Source organism: Felis catus, chromosome A1 (assembly GCF_018350175.1).
Source record: "Felis catus isolate Fca126 chromosome A1, F.catus_Fca126_mat1.0, whole genome shotgun sequence".
Classification (NCBI taxonomy): domain Eukaryota; kingdom Metazoa; phylum Chordata; class Mammalia; order Carnivora; family Felidae; genus Felis; species Felis catus.
The window spans coordinates 101,329,956-101,349,317 of NC_058368.1; the positions used below are offsets into that span (position 1 = coordinate 101,329,956).

At 40.2% G+C, this 19,362-nt stretch overlaps 1 protein-coding gene across 7 annotated transcripts in view; it reads right to left on the minus strand.

Annotated features, from left to right (window-relative positions):
* Positions 1-3,528: 3,528 nt before the first annotated feature.
* The window catches only part of CEP120 (centrosomal protein 120), an 80,822-nt gene continuing 64,988 nt past the window's right edge, over positions 3,529-19,362 (minus strand). For 2 of the 7 annotated variants that reach the window (XM_019831483.3, XM_045058264.1), the window contains exons 20-22: positions 14,377-14,522; positions 4,010-4,142; positions 3,529-3,761 (exon numbers count right to left, since the gene is read on the minus strand). In XM_019831483.3, the coding sequence (XP_019687042.2) occupies positions 3,591-3,761; positions 4,010-4,142; positions 14,377-14,522 (450 nt within the window). In that variant the 3' untranslated portion in view covers positions 3,529-3,590. Of the gene's footprint in view, positions 4,143-8,307; positions 10,147-10,409; positions 10,635-14,376; positions 14,523-19,362 lie in introns of those variants that run through there. The other 5 variants (XR_006598416.1, XR_006598422.1, XM_011281825.3 and 2 more) reach the window with 5 other exon arrangements.

The window sequence follows — 19,362 nt, forward strand, 5'->3', positions numbered from 1 at the left end:
GACCCCTTATCATTATGTAATGCATGTCTTTGTTTTAAAGTCCATTTTGTGTAAAATAAGTATTATTACCATGGCTTTTTTTTTTTTTTTTTGCTTCCATTTGCATGGAATATCTTTTTCCATCCCTTTATTTTCAGTGTATATGTGTCCTTAGGTCTGAAGTGAGTCCGGTAGGTAACACAGAGTCTTGATTTTTAAATCCATTTAGTTACCCCAAATGTTTTTTCATTGGAGCATTTAGACCATTTACATTTAGAGCATTTGCCATTTTGCGAATTGTTTTCTGATTGTTTTTGTAATTCTTCTGTGTTCATTTTCTTGCTCTAGCTTTGTGATAAATGACTATCTTTAGGGTTACACTTGACTTTCTGAGTTTGTGTATTGATTACAGGTTTCTGACCTATGGTTACCACAAAGTTCATATATAACATCCTAAGTATATAGCAGTTTATATTAAGTTGACGGTCACTTAAGTTTGAACATGTTCTAAGAGAATTTCATTTTTACTCCTCCACGTTTTATGTATAGATTGTCTTTTTTCCTACATCTTTGTATTTTGTGAGTTCCTTAACTAATTTTTTAGGTATAAATGATTTTACTACTTTTGTCTTTTAACGTTTATACTTGTTTTCTAAGTGATTGCTTTACTACTTTTATTGTATATTTGCTTTTACTGATAAAATTTTTTAGTTGTATAATTTTCTGGTAATTATGGCCTTTTCTTTTCCCATTAAAGAACTCCCTTTAATAATTCTTGTAAGACCAGTTGAATGGTGAACATCTCCTTTAACTTTTCATGGTCTAAGGAAACCCTTTCTCTCCTTCAATTCTGAATGATAACCTTGTTGAGTACAGTATTCTTGGTTGTTGGTTTTTCCCTTTCAGCACTTTGAGTATCTTGTGTCACTCCACTGAGGCCTGCAGAGTTGCTGCTGAGAAATCAGCTGATAGTCTTATAGGGTTTCCCTAGCCCTTCCCCAAGAGCTTCTTTCTTTGTTGCTTTTTAAATTCTGTTTACCGTTAATCTTTGGCATTTCAAATCTGAGTCATGGTGTGGACCTTCTTGGGTTCCTTGTTTCGTACCCTCATGCTTCCTGAACATGGATGTCTGTTTCCTTTCCCAGGTTCAATAAGTTTTCAGCTGTTGTTTCTTAAAATTAGTTTCATGCCCCTTTCTCTGTCTCTTCTCCTTCTGGAATTCCTGTAATGTCAATGTTTATTCAATTGATGTTGTCCAAGAGATTCTTAACCCATCCTAGTTATTTTTCCCCCCTCTTTGCTGTAAGCTTGGGTGCTTTCCATAAGCCTATCTTCCAGATTGCAGATCCGTTCTTGTGCATCCTCTACTCTGCTATTGATTCCCTCTGCTGTATTTTTCATTTTAGTTATTGTATTCTTCAACTTTGGTTATCTTTAACATATTTTTTTAAATTTTTTAAAATGTTTTTATTTATTTTTGAGACAGAGAGAGACAGAGCATGAGCAGGGGAGGGGCAGAGAGAGAGGGAGAAACAGAATCCGAAGCAGGCTCAAGGCTCCGAGCTGTCAGCACAGAGCCTGACACAGGGCTCGAACTCACAGACTGTGAGATCATGACCTGAGCTGAAGTCGGACGCCCAACCGACTGAGCCACCCAGGCACCCCAATATATTTTTTAATCTCTTTGTTGAAGTTCTTATTTCATCTAGCTGTTCTCTGTAGTTCATCCTCTCTTCTCTCCACCCTGGTGAGCATCTTCATGACCATTACTTTGGACTATTTATTAGGTAGATTGGTTGCCTCTGTTCCTTTAGTTGTTTAGTTGTTTTTCTGTTCCAACCTGTTTGTTGGGCACAGGTTCTGTTGTGTCCTCATTTTGCTTGACTTCCTGTGTGTATTTCTGTGAATTAGGAAGAACAGCTACTGTCCTAAACTTAGAGGAATGCCCGTGTATGATGGTCCCCTGTGTAGATTGTGTGCCTCGTGACTGTAGCTGGCCATTTGGAGCTGTGGCTGCTGTGGGCTGGGAGTCCTGGGGTACTCCATGCTGGGGCTGTTCTGGTGGGATGACTGGAGATGTGGAGGCGCATGGGCCAGGGCCTTCCTGGGGCTGTCTGCACAAAAGACACTCTGGCAGGACAGCTGAAGCTGGAGTGCAGGCTGTGGTGTCCTGGGGTGCTCAGTTCAGGGCGTACCCCGGCAGGGGGACTGGAGCCAGGGTGAGCACTGTAATGAGCACTGACCAGTGGCGCTTAAGTGTTCACCATGCTGAGGTCGCCTTGGTGGGATGGCTCGGGTTGGGGCAGGCTGGGGGCTTGGGATTTACCGAGGTGGCAGGCCAGCCTGGGCTCGCAGACCCCACTCTCCTCCACTCTCAAGGTGGAGGGGGAAAGGAAGCCCCTCTGATCCAGAGAGTTCCAACAGCTCCTCAGGGCTAGTTCTTTTATATTCCAGTTACCCTGTGAAACCAGGGCTCTTTCTCCTGTGCCCCAGGGCAAACAGTTCTGCTCTGAGTCTCAAAGTACCATCCCTCCTTACTGCGCTTTGCAGCATCAGGGTGGGTGTTCTCGCAACTGTGTCTCCAGCTCTCCTGCAGTTCTCTGCGGGGTCTGTCTTTTGTCGTTTGGAAGCTGTTCAGTCTGTTCTTCTTCAGGAGGAATTCCTCTACAATAAATATGTGTACGTTTGGTGCCTTGGTGGAGGAGGTGAGTTCAGGGTCTTCTCTGCATTTCAATGTAAATTTTAGATTCACTGTCTCAATTTCAACAATAACAAAAGAACCATGATGGGATTTTTATAGGAATTATGCTAAACGTGTAGATCAACTGGGGGAGAGTGACGCCTCAGCAATACAGACTCTTCTGACCTAAGTGGACGCCATGTTTCTTTACTTAGGTTGTCTCAGTGGTGTTTTAGTTGTACCTATGTAGGTCTTTCAAATGTGTGTCCCATTTATACCTAAGTGTTGCATATTTTTATGCTGTGGGGATTGTTTGCTGGTAGTATATACAGATACAACTGATGTTTGTAGATTTTTACGTGTTGATCTTCGATTGTCCAACCTTGCAAAACCGTCTTAGTAGTCCTGGTGGTAGTTTTGTAGATTCCTTTGGATTTTTTTTTAAGGTAATCAGTTACATCATCTGTAAACAGATACTCATACCTTTATAATTTGGATGCCTTTCTTTTTCTTCCCAGTTTGAGTTATAATCGACAAAATCGTATCCAAGGTATACAGGGTAATGATTTGATAGGTACATACACTGTGAAGTGATTACCATAATCAATCCATCGCCTCACATAGTTATCGTGTGTACGTGAGTGTGTGTGCGGTAAGAATGTTGAAGATCTGCTATTTGAGCAACTTTCAAGTATACAGTAGAGTATTAACTATCTGTTTTTTTCACATAGTTCCCTCTGAAGTTTCAATGTGACTAGCAGCTAAGCTGATGTAGTTTGACTAAACTGAGCATGTATTTCGAACAGCTCTGATATTACCCTTGGTATCCAAATACTCTTAATCTGAGAAAAGTCCCCTTTGCCATAAAATCAATAAGCATTAGTAGAGCTTTTATTAACAATCCTGTGATTGGAAGTTTTGGTTAACTTCACTAGCCAGGATGCAGAGTCATCATAGGAAAGGTAGAACAGTGAGTGCAGACAAGGCTCAAGAACATAATGCAGAACTGGTCTTCTGTCCGTTCTTGGCTGTTGATTGGTAAAGGGAATAGAGGCCCACTGTCCCCTCCACGGTTCACGAATACCCATGAAAGGTCTAATCTCTGAGATAGAACAGGAAGAACAATGTTAGGAATTTATATGTAACTGAATAGAGTATTATACTAAACGAAGGATTCCCAGTTTACAAATGCCTATGTAAACGTAATAACGTACAGATACACAAATATAAGAAAATATAAATATACATAATCACGATGACTACCTCAGTTCATCTGATCTCAGTAGAAGGCGCAGATTATTCTCTTTGGTAGAAGGACACGCCACCGGGACTTGCTCAGCTCATACGCACCCTGAAGGCAGTGGCACGGACACGGCAAATTTCACGTGGGGCTTCAGGCAACAACAGACTAGGCTGCCATTTGCTCCTCCTGCGTCTGCGCGTCTGGGTCTGTGTGTTGGATTCCAGACATCTCCCTGTAGATCTGGACAAGGACACTGAGGTTCAAATGAATAAAAGAGCCAGCAGAACCACTGGCCACCTTGTAGACCTGAGAACGAACAAAGGTCGACCCAAGGACAAAATTGGGGCATGAACCTCTTTCTGCTCTTTCTCCTTCTCCTCTTTTCCTTTTTGTGGATTTTTAAAAGAACCTTTTAAAGACACATTTTGGGTGTCCTTTGTTCCTGGTAAACACGCACATGCAGAGAGATAACGGAGAGGAGTGTGGGTTGACAATGGATTGACGGAAGGCCGAAACTGGGCTGGCAAATATAATTTTTATTGGCAAAAGTCTGTGGTCTAAAGCATTTCTGAAGACTATTTATAAAAAGATTTCCCATTTGGTACCTTTAAAAACATTTTTTTTTAAATGTTTATTCATTTTTGAGAGTGGGGGCAGAGGAGAGAGAGAGAGAGAGAGAGAGAGAGAGAGAGAGAGAGATACAGAACCTGAAGCAGACTCTAGGCTCTGAGCTGTCAGCACAATGCCAAACGCAGGGCTGAAACCCACGGACTGTGAGATCATGACCTGAGCCAAAGTTGGACACTTAACCGACTGAACCACCCAGGAGCCCCACCCATTCGGTACCTTTATTTTCTTTGGGGACATTTTACAAATTTCAGTTAGTTACCTAAATAAACTTGTGTCAGAGACCAAGAGAAGACCATTAATCTCATCTGCCAACAATGAAGCTAAGCCAGGAACTGAAATTTCCTTCCTCAGGCAACAGTCAGGTGAAGACACCAGTCTGCAACCCTATCTCATCCAATCTAAACAGCATGACTGAAGATAGCTACTCAATATTCATGCCTCACATTCTTTTTTTTTTTTTTTTTAATTTTTTTTTTCAACGTTTATTTATTTTTGGGACAGAGAGAGACAGAGCATGAACGGGGAAGGGGCAGAGAGAGAGGGAGACACAGAATCGGAAACAGGCTCCAGGCTCTGAGCCATCAGTCCAGAGCCCGACGCGGGGCTCGAACTCCCGGACTGCGAGATTGTGACCTGGCTGAAGTCGGACGCCTAACCGACTGCACCACCCAGGCGCCCCATGCCTCACATTCTTGATTTGACAGTCTGTCTTCTTCAGGGCATCCCATTTTGCACCGAATCTGAACTGAACTCAGGTAACAGATTAACGGTCTTGTTCGAAATCCCAAAGTTCTCTCAAGAAAACAGATGGAAATGGTAGTGGCCACGTGTTGATTTTTCACATGACGGGAAGAAGTCCTACAGCTGGAACTACTCGTTCTTTAAAGCTCTGAATCCTGTTCAGTCTACTCGCTAATAGAAGAATTTGCTGAAGAAGAGCTTAAAATACTGCAAACCTACCAGGCTCAGACTCCTCAGTATGGGGTTGGCATTCACAGAAATTTATAGTAATGCCAAAGTTAAGATTTTGCAGCAATATTTCTTTTTCTCTGGCCAAGTTTTAATATAAAATGTTGAGGAAAACTCAGCATTCATCCACTGTGTCTGCATGCTTTCGACTAGTTAACATGTTAATCAAGAAAAGGATTGTGCTGTCCAACTATTAGTTTACTTGGAAAAGAAAAAATATTTGTCTATGAATTTGTGGATGAAATGTTTCCAAAAAGAAATTATAAATGGGCCTTATTTTAGTTCTCTCCTGTTATGAATGACAGGTTTAACATTCCTAGAAACCTTAAGAATATAATGACTACATCTTTAAAAGCCCCTAGGGATCCCTGTGCATTAACGTATCAGTCAGTAAATTATTATCTATAAATTAATCTTTCTAAGCAGATTTCTACCCCCCTTTAATTTGAAAGCAAAACTTGTGCGTCTCCACTTGAGCAACTTCATATCTGAAGAGCCTACATCTGTAAAAACATTTCTAATGAAAACACGAGGACAACCCCAGAGAAGCAAATAAAGTGAGATTTAAGTATATAGCAGCCTTCTTACAGTTACATTCCTAACAACAGTGGATTCGAACTTGATGCCAGATAGAGGCTATATAATACCATCAGTATTATATTCTTTTGGTTTCAGTGAGAAATGTAAGTGCTTACACCACCCTGTCTGACTGTCTCATTTACACCAAGATAGAGGAGTCACGGCTCGGTTTCCCGAATCACGGAAGCCGAGGGAAGCAGAGAGGAGGAAGCAGGACTGCTCTCGAGCAGGGAGCAGTAAAGGGAAGGCTGGAAAGTCTGGGCTCCAATACCGATGGTACGGTTGCCAAAACACAAGTATCAAAGACGGACTTCAATTTGCACATTCTGCCGTAAGAAAAATTATTCAACCAGACTTTATTCAGCACTCTCACACAAATTACTTCATCAGTTGGTAAGCCCAACCAGTAATAAGACTACTAAGCCTATTTTAGGCAACTAGAAATCCGCTGTGAAAAGTTCTCTCTCCAATTTGTTACGTCCGTGGTCTGGGCTATCTGCAAAATGGAATGCCAGTGTTGTTTTGTCTGGTTTTCTCTTGTTGTTGTTGTTTTTTTTTAAGACAAGACATTAGTTTTATAAAACATGAACGTAATACAAGTTTCAAGGATCCTCCAATTTACCTTTGGAAGTCAAAATGGAAACGCAGTCATTAATTTCATTAATTTTCACTCCGGATTTTGTTAAGAAAGGTGCAACATGGGGCGCCTGGGTGGCGCAGTCGGTTAAGCATCCGACTTCAGCTCAGGTCACGATCTCGTGGTTCGTGAGTTAGGGCTCTACCTCGGGCTCTGTGCTGACAGCTCAGAGCCTGGAACCTGCTTCAGATTCTCTCTGCCCCTCCTCCACTCACACTCTGTGTCTCTCTCGAAAATAAACAAACATTAAAAAAAAAAGATTTTTTTTTAAATACCAACTTTGGGACTTGATATATGAAATGTCCCCAAGAGTCAACTCCACAGCGACAGAAGGTACAGTAGCGGCTGCCAGGAACTGGGCAGAGGGGAGAATGGCAAAGAACTTGCTCATGCATATGGGGTTTCTTGTGAGGATAACGAAATGTTTTAGAATTAGTGATCGTTGCACAACTGTGTGAATATAATAATCACCGAATTGTATACTTTACACTGGTGAATTTCAGGAGTGCCTGGCTGGCTTAGTCGGTTGAGGGATGGCCTCTTGATTTCGGCTCAAGGCATGATCCCAGGGTCAGGGACTGAGCCCTACATCCAGCTCTGGGCGGAATGTGGAACCTGTTTGAGATTCTCTCTCTCTCTCTCTCTCTCTCTCTCTCTCTCTCTCTCTCTCTCTCTCCCCCTCTTCCCTGCTCATGTGCACTCTCTAAAATAAAAACCAGTGATTTTATGGTTGTGAATTATACCAGTAAAAAAACAAAACAAAACAATCAAGTTAGCTATTCAGTCAAGCTGGACACAGTGATAGCAAGAGGCCAAATTTTAAAATTCCACACAGAGCTACCAGCGGACCCCTTTTCAGACCAGAACAGGCAATGTGTTGTGGAAACTGAGAGATGAGATTCAGGCCGGGCAGTCGCTGGACACAGTAGTAAGTGGGCCAGAAAAGTCATGTGGTCACAGGAGACTGTTGTCTTCTCAAGTTGTCTGTGCAGTGCCTTGATACATCGTTCGATCCTACTCAGACTCCCACATCTGCCGGCACATCAGGAAGCGAGGTCTACACAGAAATGACCGGGCTACACTGGGAAGGGAACTCTGCACGCTTACACGGATGGGGCACCGCATCGACCTGGGAGACGTGACCCACCCTTCCCGTGCACGATAGGCCGGCCTCAGACGGGGAAACTAGACTCTCTCCATGTAGAGGGACCACGAACACCTAAAGGTCAATTTTATTTCACCCTAAGATATTGGATGGAAGGGCTGCCACTGGGCGCAGTAATGAGAAACGTGTTCGCCAATCCCCACATATTTATCTACTGTGGTTACACTCCCAGTCCAGACACTGATGCTAACTCAGTAAGGCGACCGGTGTTAACACATTCACGGACACTTACATATGAAATGGCTGTCGCTCAAGGACTCCAGAAAAGGAGTTTCAGATGTTCCCAATTTTAAGAGACAGAAAAGCATCCGCGATGTAAGCATTTAAAAACCAAAAACACAAAGTGACTCGACGGGGAGTACCGAGTGCTTGCCGACCCTGTGCCGGAACAACAGTAACAGACTGCTCGGGATCTCCAAGAGACATCGGATTATGACTTTTATTTGTTAAGTGACAGAGCCAGAGGACGGCTTTACAGAAGGCGAAGTGAACCACACACCAGATGAGAAAAGTCCTTTTGTTTCTTTAAATCTGAGGCCCCCTCTAGTGTCTGAAAACAGTCACACGCAGCACACAAAGCAGGTGAAGGCACAGTCACAATATTTTACCAGAGACCTTCCGAAATAACAACACTCCTGTTCCATTCGTGGGGCATGAGTTAAAGAGAGAAAGGTTTAACCGTAATTAATATTTCCGATTCCTGCTGTGATTCACCTAGTCCGTATTCTCTCACTCAGAAATTTCTCTGTTTTTTACTGCTGGGTTGTTTTTAGAAGATGAATACTTTGTTATTAAGGAAACAAAATGAAACCTATAATGTGTGTTGGGGCTTTGCGTTTCCAAAAAATACACCTCCTTGAAAACGACGGAAAATTATTTTCATGTTTCCCAACAGCCTGTTCTGCTTTTATGGAAGTTCTCGGTAAATGTTACCTATTTCCTGAAGTACACTTAAATTTATTGTATTTGGGAATCAGGAAATTTTAAACAGCATGTATCTTAAGACTCACATAATCTGTGAATCTGCTAACCAGCCTTTTCGGTACCCTGTAAAAGGAGGTAGAAAGTGTTGCTCTGAGGACAGATGTTGGCCACGAAGAAGACGTGGTATAGGAATTCTCAGAAGCTTCTATAGACAGGGCACTACATAAATCCAATGACTTCATCTCGTGTACTTTAAAAAGACTGGTTAAGATTAGGGGGAGTAAAAAATAGCCATTTTTCACTCCTCCTTTCTCAGCACGGGCCTTTGTGTCTGTTTGCCCGTTACATTAGAGGGTTTGGGTTAACAACGAGCATCAGTGTTACTGGAAGATAAAAAAAATCCCTCTTTTCAAGAAAAGAAAACAATACAATCTTGAGCAGGAGATGGGCAGAGAAGACCTTTTAAAGCTAGTACTGTCATCTTCCTGCAAGATAATAGCACACGGAAAATTTGGAAATTCAATACTTGCTGAAACAAGTTTGCTCTGTATGAATTTTATTTACACAAATGACTGTTTTTGTCATTCAGTGTGTGTTATGGCTTCTCTGCATCGATCCTGTTTTCTGTTGTCAAACCTGTCCTTGGCAAATAGTTACAAGTTAAAAACACAGGCCATCTAACATGAGTTAAATAAAATTGGAGAGATCTCTATATTCAAATGAAGAGGACACGGCTTTTTTAAAGTGCAACATAGACTCTTTTGGCTCAACATGAAAAATTAGGTAACTGGAAACTACCATAGTCGTTTCTCTAAGAACAAATCTCATGAAAAGCTGTTCTGAAAGTTAGCCATGAAATCATAAATTATGGGAAATAATGAAAAGCCATTTAAAGTGAGTGTATAAAATGCAATGACAAAACCAGGGTGGGAGAGGTAGCATAAGGTAAATAAAATCAAATAAATACTGTACAATAACATACAAAATTCTCCTTGTAAAAAATTGAAAATAGGTTTTTAAAACATCCATTTTCTCTTCTTTTGAGAGTTTGACAACGAAATTAAAATTTAAGCCTGGAGTCTCTGTAAAGATTTTCCAAATGTTATTAATTACTGGCATTGTGTTTTGCCAAAACCTCTCTGATCTGTCGGTCTAGTTCGCTTATTATTCGATCCTCGTGATTATACACACCCGTCCGCATCAAAGTATCCCTTTCTTCTATGAGTCGAGTCAAATAATCATCCAAGCCTTCTTCCAATGGGTTGCCACGTGGGCTGTCCATTTTTCCACTTGCAATCTCTCTGGAATCCTGGTACTGTTTTTGTTCTTGTTGCCTTAACCTGAGAAGTCAAGAACCAATACCGCTCTAGCAGGCAGCAAATACCATGTTGGGTTCTGATTTTTTTGTTAACAACCCCGTTTTAAAAAATGACTTAATGGTCGGGGCGCCTGGGTGGCGCAGTCGGTTAAGTGTCCGACTTCAGTCAGGTCACGATCTCGCGGTCCGTGAGTTCGAGCCCCGCGTCGGGCTCTGGGCTGATGGCTCGGAGCCTGGAGCCTGTTTCCGATTCTGTGTCTCCCTCTCTCTCTGCCCCTCCCCTGTTCATGCTCTGTCTCTCTCTGTCCCAAAAATAAATAAAAAACGTTGAAAAAAAAAATTAAAAAAAAAATGACTTAATGGTAAATTATGTCTGTAGTAGGATTTTCAGGAAGACGACAAAAACCAGCATTCGACTTGGCTAGCCAGAGTAAGCATACTCTTCAAAGACAGTTTTGAAAACAATATTTGTTTTTTCTAATAATGAAACACATAAACACTGTAGACGTTCTGGAAATGTGCAAAAAAAGAAAATGAAATCATTATGATCTTCCTTTAGATAACCCATCCAAGTAATAATTTTCTATGAAAAAGTCATGTGTATTTTAAATATTTTTCTAAAACATTGACGATAGTATACTGGCAAAGCTGTCTATGATTTTTTTTCACTTCCTAATATAACAAAAGTTTTCTTACATCTCTAAGGGTGCTTCTACAGGGCTCCCCAACACTCCATCATTTGGATGTAGCGTTACTTAATCATCCTTTATTGCTGATATTTAGGTTGTGGTTAAACCTTTGTTGTTTTGAACAGAATATCCTTCTCCATTCATTCCACAAATGTACCAAACAGTACTAGGTTTTGGGGATACTACAGTGAATCGTGAAGAAAACTTTCCATTATGGAGCTGAGGTCACTGAGCATTTGTAGAAAGTGAAACTGTACGGATGTGAATGCCTGGTTCAGAGGGCATGTACATTTGAAGACTCTGTTTGCCAAGTCTTCACATTATGTTTGTGATGCCTCATCCAGGAGACAGAGAATGGAGCAGGTATCAGACTGGAATCGGGGTACTTCCGATGGAATACTGTTAACCACACTGCCTTGTAAATGTCATATACTTAGTATACTTACTATGTGATAGTGATACCAAGTTTGGACAAGGCATATGTTTTGTTTTAATTGAGAATATACCATTAAGAGAGAACCTCATATTCCTCTAGCAAGTAACTATAAAAATGTTTTCATTTGCAACTACTCCTAAATTTTGTTATAAATAAGAAGGATGAAGCAGTTAAGTCTGAGCCCCGGCTTCTGCATGGTCTTTAGAGTAACGATGCCAATGAGAACCAAATCCACTTGTGAATTGACACAGAGTTGGGGAGATGCAGTGAGGAGAGTCCTGGTCTCACAGACAAGGAGGACTGAGCCCCGACAAAGGGTGCAGGACTCTTGACAGCATACACTTTGGTCTGTTCAAAGTGTATGAACAAGATTCCCCACAAACGAACAGGAAACTGAAGTCTACAGTCCAAGAAGGATACCAAACATCTCCATCTGTTGTGAGAGAAGAAGCCTAAGTAGTGAAAGCACTGTGGTTTGTGACAGGGGTGGAAATCAAATGGTTAATGGAAAAATGGTACAAATTAGAGCAATTCGTATGGATGCCGCCCCTGTTGTGATTTTTATAGTTCTCTTGGAGAAAGGGGTCCTCTGTGCAAACTAATGACATATGACATCAAACTATGTATTAGAAACTCCAACCATTTTCATGTTCATCTGTTTATGCATGAAAGATAAATGGAATTTTTACACAAGTGATAGATTATCCCTACTGCATCTTGACTAAAATGCAAATCACCCATCAGGCTCACAGTAGATCTTTAGAACCTTATAGCTGAAAAAGTCCATAAAGTTGTCAAAGGACACTCTACATCCCTGACAAACACTGTGTCTGGCCTCCACCTGCACGTTTCTATCACTAGGAACCTACTGCTTTGTACAACTGCTCTGTTAGAGTTCTTTCTTACAAAGAACTTAGTGTCCAGGCTTCTCCTTTCCAAGAGCTGGCTATGATTCTGCTCAGGAAGGGCACTGACTTCTCTTTAGCTCAGTAGCCCTCCACCTACTTGAAGACAGCTGTCTAATACTCTGCCCTAGAGTTCTCAAGTTCAATATCCCTCACTCTCCTAACCACCTTTTAGGTCACATTCCATCGGAAGCCCTCAAGGTAGGTGACTGACTTGAAAACGTGTTGCACGTGGGTAAGAACACCCCAGGTGTGGTTTTACCAGTGCTGAGTAACTGAACACGTCTCTCCATGTCCCTAACTGCAGTGGCACTTTGACAGCCAAGTCACACGGTTACTAGTGGCCACTCAAATCCTCCCCGGCTTCCTCACATCAACCGTTTTATTATGTCCTGCCCATCACTTAAGAGGTTTTTCTTGTAAGGACTCTGCTTTTGTTTCTAATCTACTTATTGGTTTAAATTCTCTCTAAATCCTAATTTCTTGAGATTAATAATCTTAATATCTCATTAATAAGATTTAATTTTGCATGACCTACAAATTTGATACCAAATGGCTATCTTCAGCCAACAGAATCGTGCTTAGTAAGTAGCAGAGGCTTAATATAGAGTGGCCTAGAACCAAAACATGCACTAGATGCGTATGGCAGCAAAATGCTGGAAGGCGAGGATCATGTTACTAATTTGTAACATCTTCCACGTTTACAATATAGTGGCCACCAAATATGTGATTAAAAACGAAAATCTGAAAATGGAGCCTGCAGCATGGCACTACAGACCTTAACCTTTTCCAACTGATACTTATGTATAAATATTCTAAGTGTAGTTGTTTAATTCAGCTCTGAACCCACCTAATAGAGTGACTGCATCTGTCAAATGTATGTGCTGTGGACCGAATTTTGTGTCCCTCAAAGTTAATATGCTGAAGCTCTCATCCTTAATGTGATGGTATTTGGAGAAAGGGTCTTCGGGAGATGAGTAGGTTTAGATGAGAGCATAAGGGTGGGGATCTCATGCTGGGATTCCTGCTCATAGCAGAAAAGACACTAGAGACAGTGGGAGGACACAGTGTGAAGCAGCTATGTACAAGCCAGAGAGTCCTCACCACAAACTCAACATGCTGGTCCCCTGATCTGGAACTTTGAGCCTCTAGCACTGTGAGAAAGAAATTTCTGTTGTTGAAGCCACCCAGTGTACAGATGGCAGCCCAAGCTAAGACGGTTTGCTGTGCTGAAATGAAAATACTAGTATCTTGATCAACTAACTTAAAAAGTCTTCCCCCAAAGTCCGTAATTTGTTCTTATGCTGCTTTCTAATGATGGCTTTTCTGACATGCAATACTGCTGAAATCGTAACTCAGATGAACATGACATTCCAGAGAAGTCCAGTGGTGAACAGTAATTAAAAACACAGCCACAGAATCACATGTGAACCCTGCTGGCTCCATGATTTACTAGCTATGTGACCTTGGAAAGGGTACTTAAATCTCTAACCAGCAGGTTCCTCGTCTGTAAATGGGGATGATATCTTCCTCACAAAGCTGCTTTCAAGATTAAAAAAAAAAAAAAATTAGCCAAGAAAACATTTATAAAAGCTCCTGGCCTATAGTAAGGGCTCAATAAGTAAGGGCAATTTTATTATTTATATTAACAATACAACTAGATTTGAAGTGTCTTACTTTTATGTTATTAAAAATTCAGTGTAGGGGCGCCTGGGTGGCGCAGTCGGTTAAGCGTCCGACGTCAGCCAGGTCACGATCTCGCGGTCTGTGAGTTCGAGCCCCGCGTCAGGCTCTGGGCTGATGGCTCAGAGCCTGGAGCCTGTTTCCGATCCTGTGTCTCCCTCTCTCTCTGCCCCTCCCCCATTCATGCTCTGTCTCTCTCTGTCCCCAAAATAAATAAAAACGTTGAAAAAAAAAATTAAAAAAAAAATTCAGTGTAATCAATTACCTTGAAATAGTAGCGAGAATCCTACAGCAGTCATACAAAAATAAAATTTAAAGGATTAACGCTATGAATAGGAAGAAAAAAGCTACATACACCTACATTTATGGCAAAAAATAGCATAATGGTCCTTAGTGTAGATTTTCTATTTTGCTAGTCCACTACATTTTTCTTAAAGCTCTGACATTGTACTTTCCTTGGACCAATAGCCAATTAAAGGTTCTCCTACTGGAACTTGCACTGGTGTCTGGAAAAAAAGGGAATTTTTTGGTCATTATACCTGTTTAATTCATTCCTTATATCCAACAATTCTTGTCTCTCCGTCTTGACTGTATCTTTTTCCTCAGCAGCCAGGTAACGTAGTCTCATCTGTTCCAATTCTTCTTGCTGTTTTTTAAGACGAGCCATTTGACTTTCTTGTTCCCGCTCGAAAGAAAAAAACAAGCCAGTACTCTTATGTTAGGAATAAATGTATCTCATAGGACTGTGACTTGTGTTCATAATCCTGTTAGATGACACCCATGATATAGCCATGCTCTCCAACTGTATGAGTCACCTACTATCTGGGAAGGCCCAGGCTCTCTTGAAAGCTCTCACTCGTCTTCTTGTTATAAGCCATAATCATTCATGGCCCAATCAGTGAATTGAGGTTAGATAACCACCATAAGATAACAGAAGATGAAGGAAAGAAAGAGTCTGCTGTCAACATAATGATGTGCCCCACGGAGCAGTGGTAAAAGCATCTAAGAAATAGTTTAATTATACAAAGAAGTACCCTGAAAAATTGAACTGTCTCTGCACTGGTCACTAATTCTCCTTCAAGCTCAGGTAATAAATAATATGCCTTTCTACTCTTCTTCAAGATCACACAAAAATCTCTGCAGCTAGGATATAAAATTTCTTTAGAATGAATGTGTAACCTTCCACAGAATGGATATCCCATGGTTTACTTAACCACTCTCTCAGGAACAGGCACTTCTGATATCATAAGCACTGCTTCAGTAAAACACCCTATCATCTAACAGAGATGGTTCATGGTCCTTTCTACATATGTTTTGAGGGACAGGTCCTTTTCTTTGGGGTCAGAACCACCAAAGGGGAGAACTGTATCAATAGGTATGTCTTTTTTTTTTTAACATAAAATTTTTCTGAATAACAATAAACTGCCAAATGGCGAGTGGGCATTGTGGTAAAATTTTGCAAAGCCAACTCCTCCGTGCAGATTGAGAAACAGAAATTTAAGAGAACCCCACAAATGCCTCTGTGGCTTCTGCCCAGCCATTAACCACTCATCCTCTCCTCAAGGTAATTACTACCCTAACTTCTAACACCACAAATTACTTTTGACTGCTTTGAACTTCATGTACATGGAATTGTATATATTTATGTTTGGCTATCTTGAGTTAAAATGGTTTGCACATTCATTTGTATTTGGTATAGCTGATGTCTGCCATTCCTATATACTATTACACAGTCTATTCATTCCACCGTCAAGGGACATTTGGGTTGGTTTGTAATTTCGTTCTATAAAACTGATGTGAACATTATGTATGCCTTTCTACTGGGTATAGGATTCAACCAGAAGGATACGAAAATTTCAGTATTACTAAGTATTGTCAAATAGCTTTCAAAGTAGTTGGAACTAATTTGTACTTGCCTGTGAGTTTTCCAGGGCTCCATATTCTTATTGGCACTTGGTAATTTCTTTTTTTATTTAAACCATTCTGATAGGTTACATGGTGGTATCTCACTGTGATTTCATTTTGCATTTTTTTTTCAAAGAATAATGAGGTTGAACATGGTATAATATTTGTAACGGCGTTCTTTCTTTTTGTGAATTTCCTGTTCAGCCATTTGGCACATTGCTCTACTTGGCTATGCATTTTCCCTTATTGATATATTCATAGTTCCTTATATATACTGAGTAAGTCTTCTGTCAATTATTTAAATATTGCAAATATTTTCCACTAGTTTTATTTTTTCTTGCCTTTTCATTCCTTTTAGTGGTGTTTTTGACTTAATTTTGACAGAGTCCACATCTGGTCTCATCTTTTTTGGCTGGTGCCTTCTTTGTCCAACTTAAGTAAATTTTTGCCTGCCTCAATCTTGAAGAGACTCTTTATGAAGATGCTCTCTTATACCATCCTGAAGGTTCATTCAGATCACTAATTCATGTACATATATATGTAATTCATGTACTGGTTTTGAGGATGTGTGAGATCAAGTTTATTTTCTCCCCCTCCCCTACCCCCATATAGAGCTTCAACTGATGTGGGAACATTTACTAAAAAAAAATTGCATCTCCCATGGTTTGGCAGTAACAACACTGATATACCACTTCTGTCCATGTATGTAATATATGTATGGGTTTGTTTATGGAATCGCTCACCTGATCTATTTCTCTGCCTTTGCATTCAGTTATATTGCTTTGATGCTGTAACTTTGAAAATAATAATTCTTGATAAGTGATAGTATAAGTCTTCCACCTCTGGCTGTCCTTCAGAATTCTCTTAGCTATTCGGGACTCTGACATTTTTATATAAATCTCTGTTGCTAAAGCTGGAAAAAAGAAAGGCTCCTGGGATCTGCTTACGAGTGTGCTTAATCTACACATCACTTTGGCCAAAAGCATTATATTTACAATACTGATTCTTCAATCAGTGAACAGTTTACCTCTCCAATTATTTAGGTCTTAATTTCATTTAATATTTTATACCTCTCTACAGATGAAGGGTAAGAACTTAGAATATGCTCCTAGGTATTTCTTGATTTTAGATGTTATAGTAAATGGCAGTTTTTAAATTCTCATTTTCTAATTGGCCCTATTGTAATTAAAATTGGTAATTATGTACTGAGTTCATTTCAGCAAACTTGCTAAACTCACTTAGCAAGTCAGTGTGTCACCTGTAGATACTTTTTGGCTTTCTAAATATAATAGTATCATCTACAAATAATAGTTTTATCTTCTCCTTTCCAACTGATACACCCTTTGTATGTTTTACTCGTTTATTTTCTGAAGGTGTTAACCAACCAACTTTACCTTTATTTAATAAATAAACTCAGTTCAGATGCTTATACACTGTTTATCAATGTTCCTGAGACTGGATGTCCAATTGATTTTGTTCTTATAATATCTTTGTCAGGTTTGGAGATCAAGATTATGCTAGTCTTGTTTTTAAAGAGAGGAATGTAGGGGCGCCTGGGTGGCGCAGTCGGTTAGGCGTCCGACTTTAGCCAGGTCACGATCTCACGGTCCGTGAGTTCGAGCCCCGCGTCAGGCTCTGGGCTGATGGCTCGGAACCTGGAGCCTGTTTCCGATTCTGTGTCTCCCTCTCTCTCTGCCCCTCCCCCGTTCATGCTCTGTCTCTCTCTGTCCCAAAAATAAATAAAAACGCTGAAGAAAAAAAAATTTTTTTTTAAATAAAAAGAGGAATGTTCTGTCTTCCTTCTTTCTGAAACAGTTTAAGTTTAGCATTAGTTCTAAAACTTTTACTGAAATTCACATGTGAAGCCATCTGGGTCTAGAGCGTTTGTGTGAAAGTTTTTCATTACAGACTCAATTTCCCTAACAGCTATCCAAAGAATATTTTGTTTCTTTTTATGTCAGTTTTGTAAGTTCTGTATCTAAAGTTCACAAAAAAATTTTAATACCATTCTCCTATCTTTTTAAATGACTGTGGGATCAGAATTCCTGTGTCCCTTTTTTTTTTAAATTCTTGATATTCTCTTTTTGTCCTTGAACACTCCATGGAGGAGGTCTTTTCAAAGAACTTTTTGCTTTGTTGACTATGTTATATGCACATTTCCTCCCTATTTCATTAATTTTTACTTATCCCTTCCTTCTAGTTGCCTTAATTTCTTATTCTTTTACTATTTGAAAGGGATATTTTGGAAAAAAAATTTTTCTTTGCTATTTTTTAAGTGCACTCAAGGTTATGAAATTTTCTACTAAGCACAGCTTGAATTAAATCTCATGCCTTGAGGGGGCACCTAGATGGCTCAAATGGCTGAGCATCTGACTCTTTTCTTTAATTAATTAATTATTTTTTTAATTTACATCCAAGGTAGTTAGCATATAGTGCAACAATGATTTCAGGAGTAGATTCCTTAACGCCCCCTACCCATTTAGCCCATCCCCCAACCCCTCTAGCAACCCTCTATTTGTTCTCCATATTTAAGAGTTTATGTTTTGTCCCCCTTCCTGTTTTTATATTATTTTTGCTTCCCTTCCTTTATGTTCATCTGTTCTTTGTCTTAAAGTAATATGAGTGAAGTCATATGATATTTGTCTTTCTCTAATTTCACTTAGCATAATACCCTCAGTTCCATCCACATAATTGCAAACGGCAAGATTTCATTCTTTTTGATTGCCGAGTAATACTCCATTGTATGTATATATACCACATCTTCTTTATCCATTCATCCATCGCTGGACATTTGGGCTCTTTCCATACTTTGGCTATTGTTGATAGTGCTGCTGTAAACATTGGGGTGCTTGTTTCCCTTCAAAACAGCATACCTGTATCCCTTGGATAAATACCTAGTAGTGCAATTGCTGGGTTGTAGGGTAGTTTTATTTTTAATTTTTTGAGGAACCTCCATACTGTTTTCCAGAGTGTCTGCAGCAGTTTGCATTCCCACCAATAGTGCAAAAGAGATCCTCTTTCTCTGCATCCTCTCCAACATCTGTTGTTGCCTGGGTTGTCAATGTTAGCCATTTTGACAGGTGTAAGGTGGTATCTCATTGTGGTTTGGATTTGTATTTTCCTGATGATGAGTGATGTTGAGCGTTTTTTCATGTGTCTGCTAACCATCTGGATGTCCTCTTTGGAGAAGTGTCTATTCATGTCTTTTGCCCATTTCTTCACTGGATTGCTTTTTTGGGTGTTGAGTTTGATGTGTTCTTTATAGGTCTTGGATACTAACCCTTTATCGGACAGGTCGTTTGCAAGTATCTTCTCCCATTCTGTCGGTTGGCTTTCAGTTTGCTGATTGCTTCCTTTGCTGTGCAGAAAGCCTTTAGTTTTGATGAAGTCCCAATAGTTCATTTTTGCTTTTGTTTCCCTTGCCTCCAAAGACATGTTGAGTAAGACTATGCTGTGGCCCAGGCCAAGGTCAAAGAGGTTTTTACGTGCTTTCTCCTCTATGATTTTGATGGCTTCCTGTCTTACATTTAAGTCTTTCATCCATTTTGAGTTTATTTTTGTGTGTGGTGTAAAAAAGAGACTGTCTTTATTCTATTGGATATTCTTTACGGTTTTGTCAC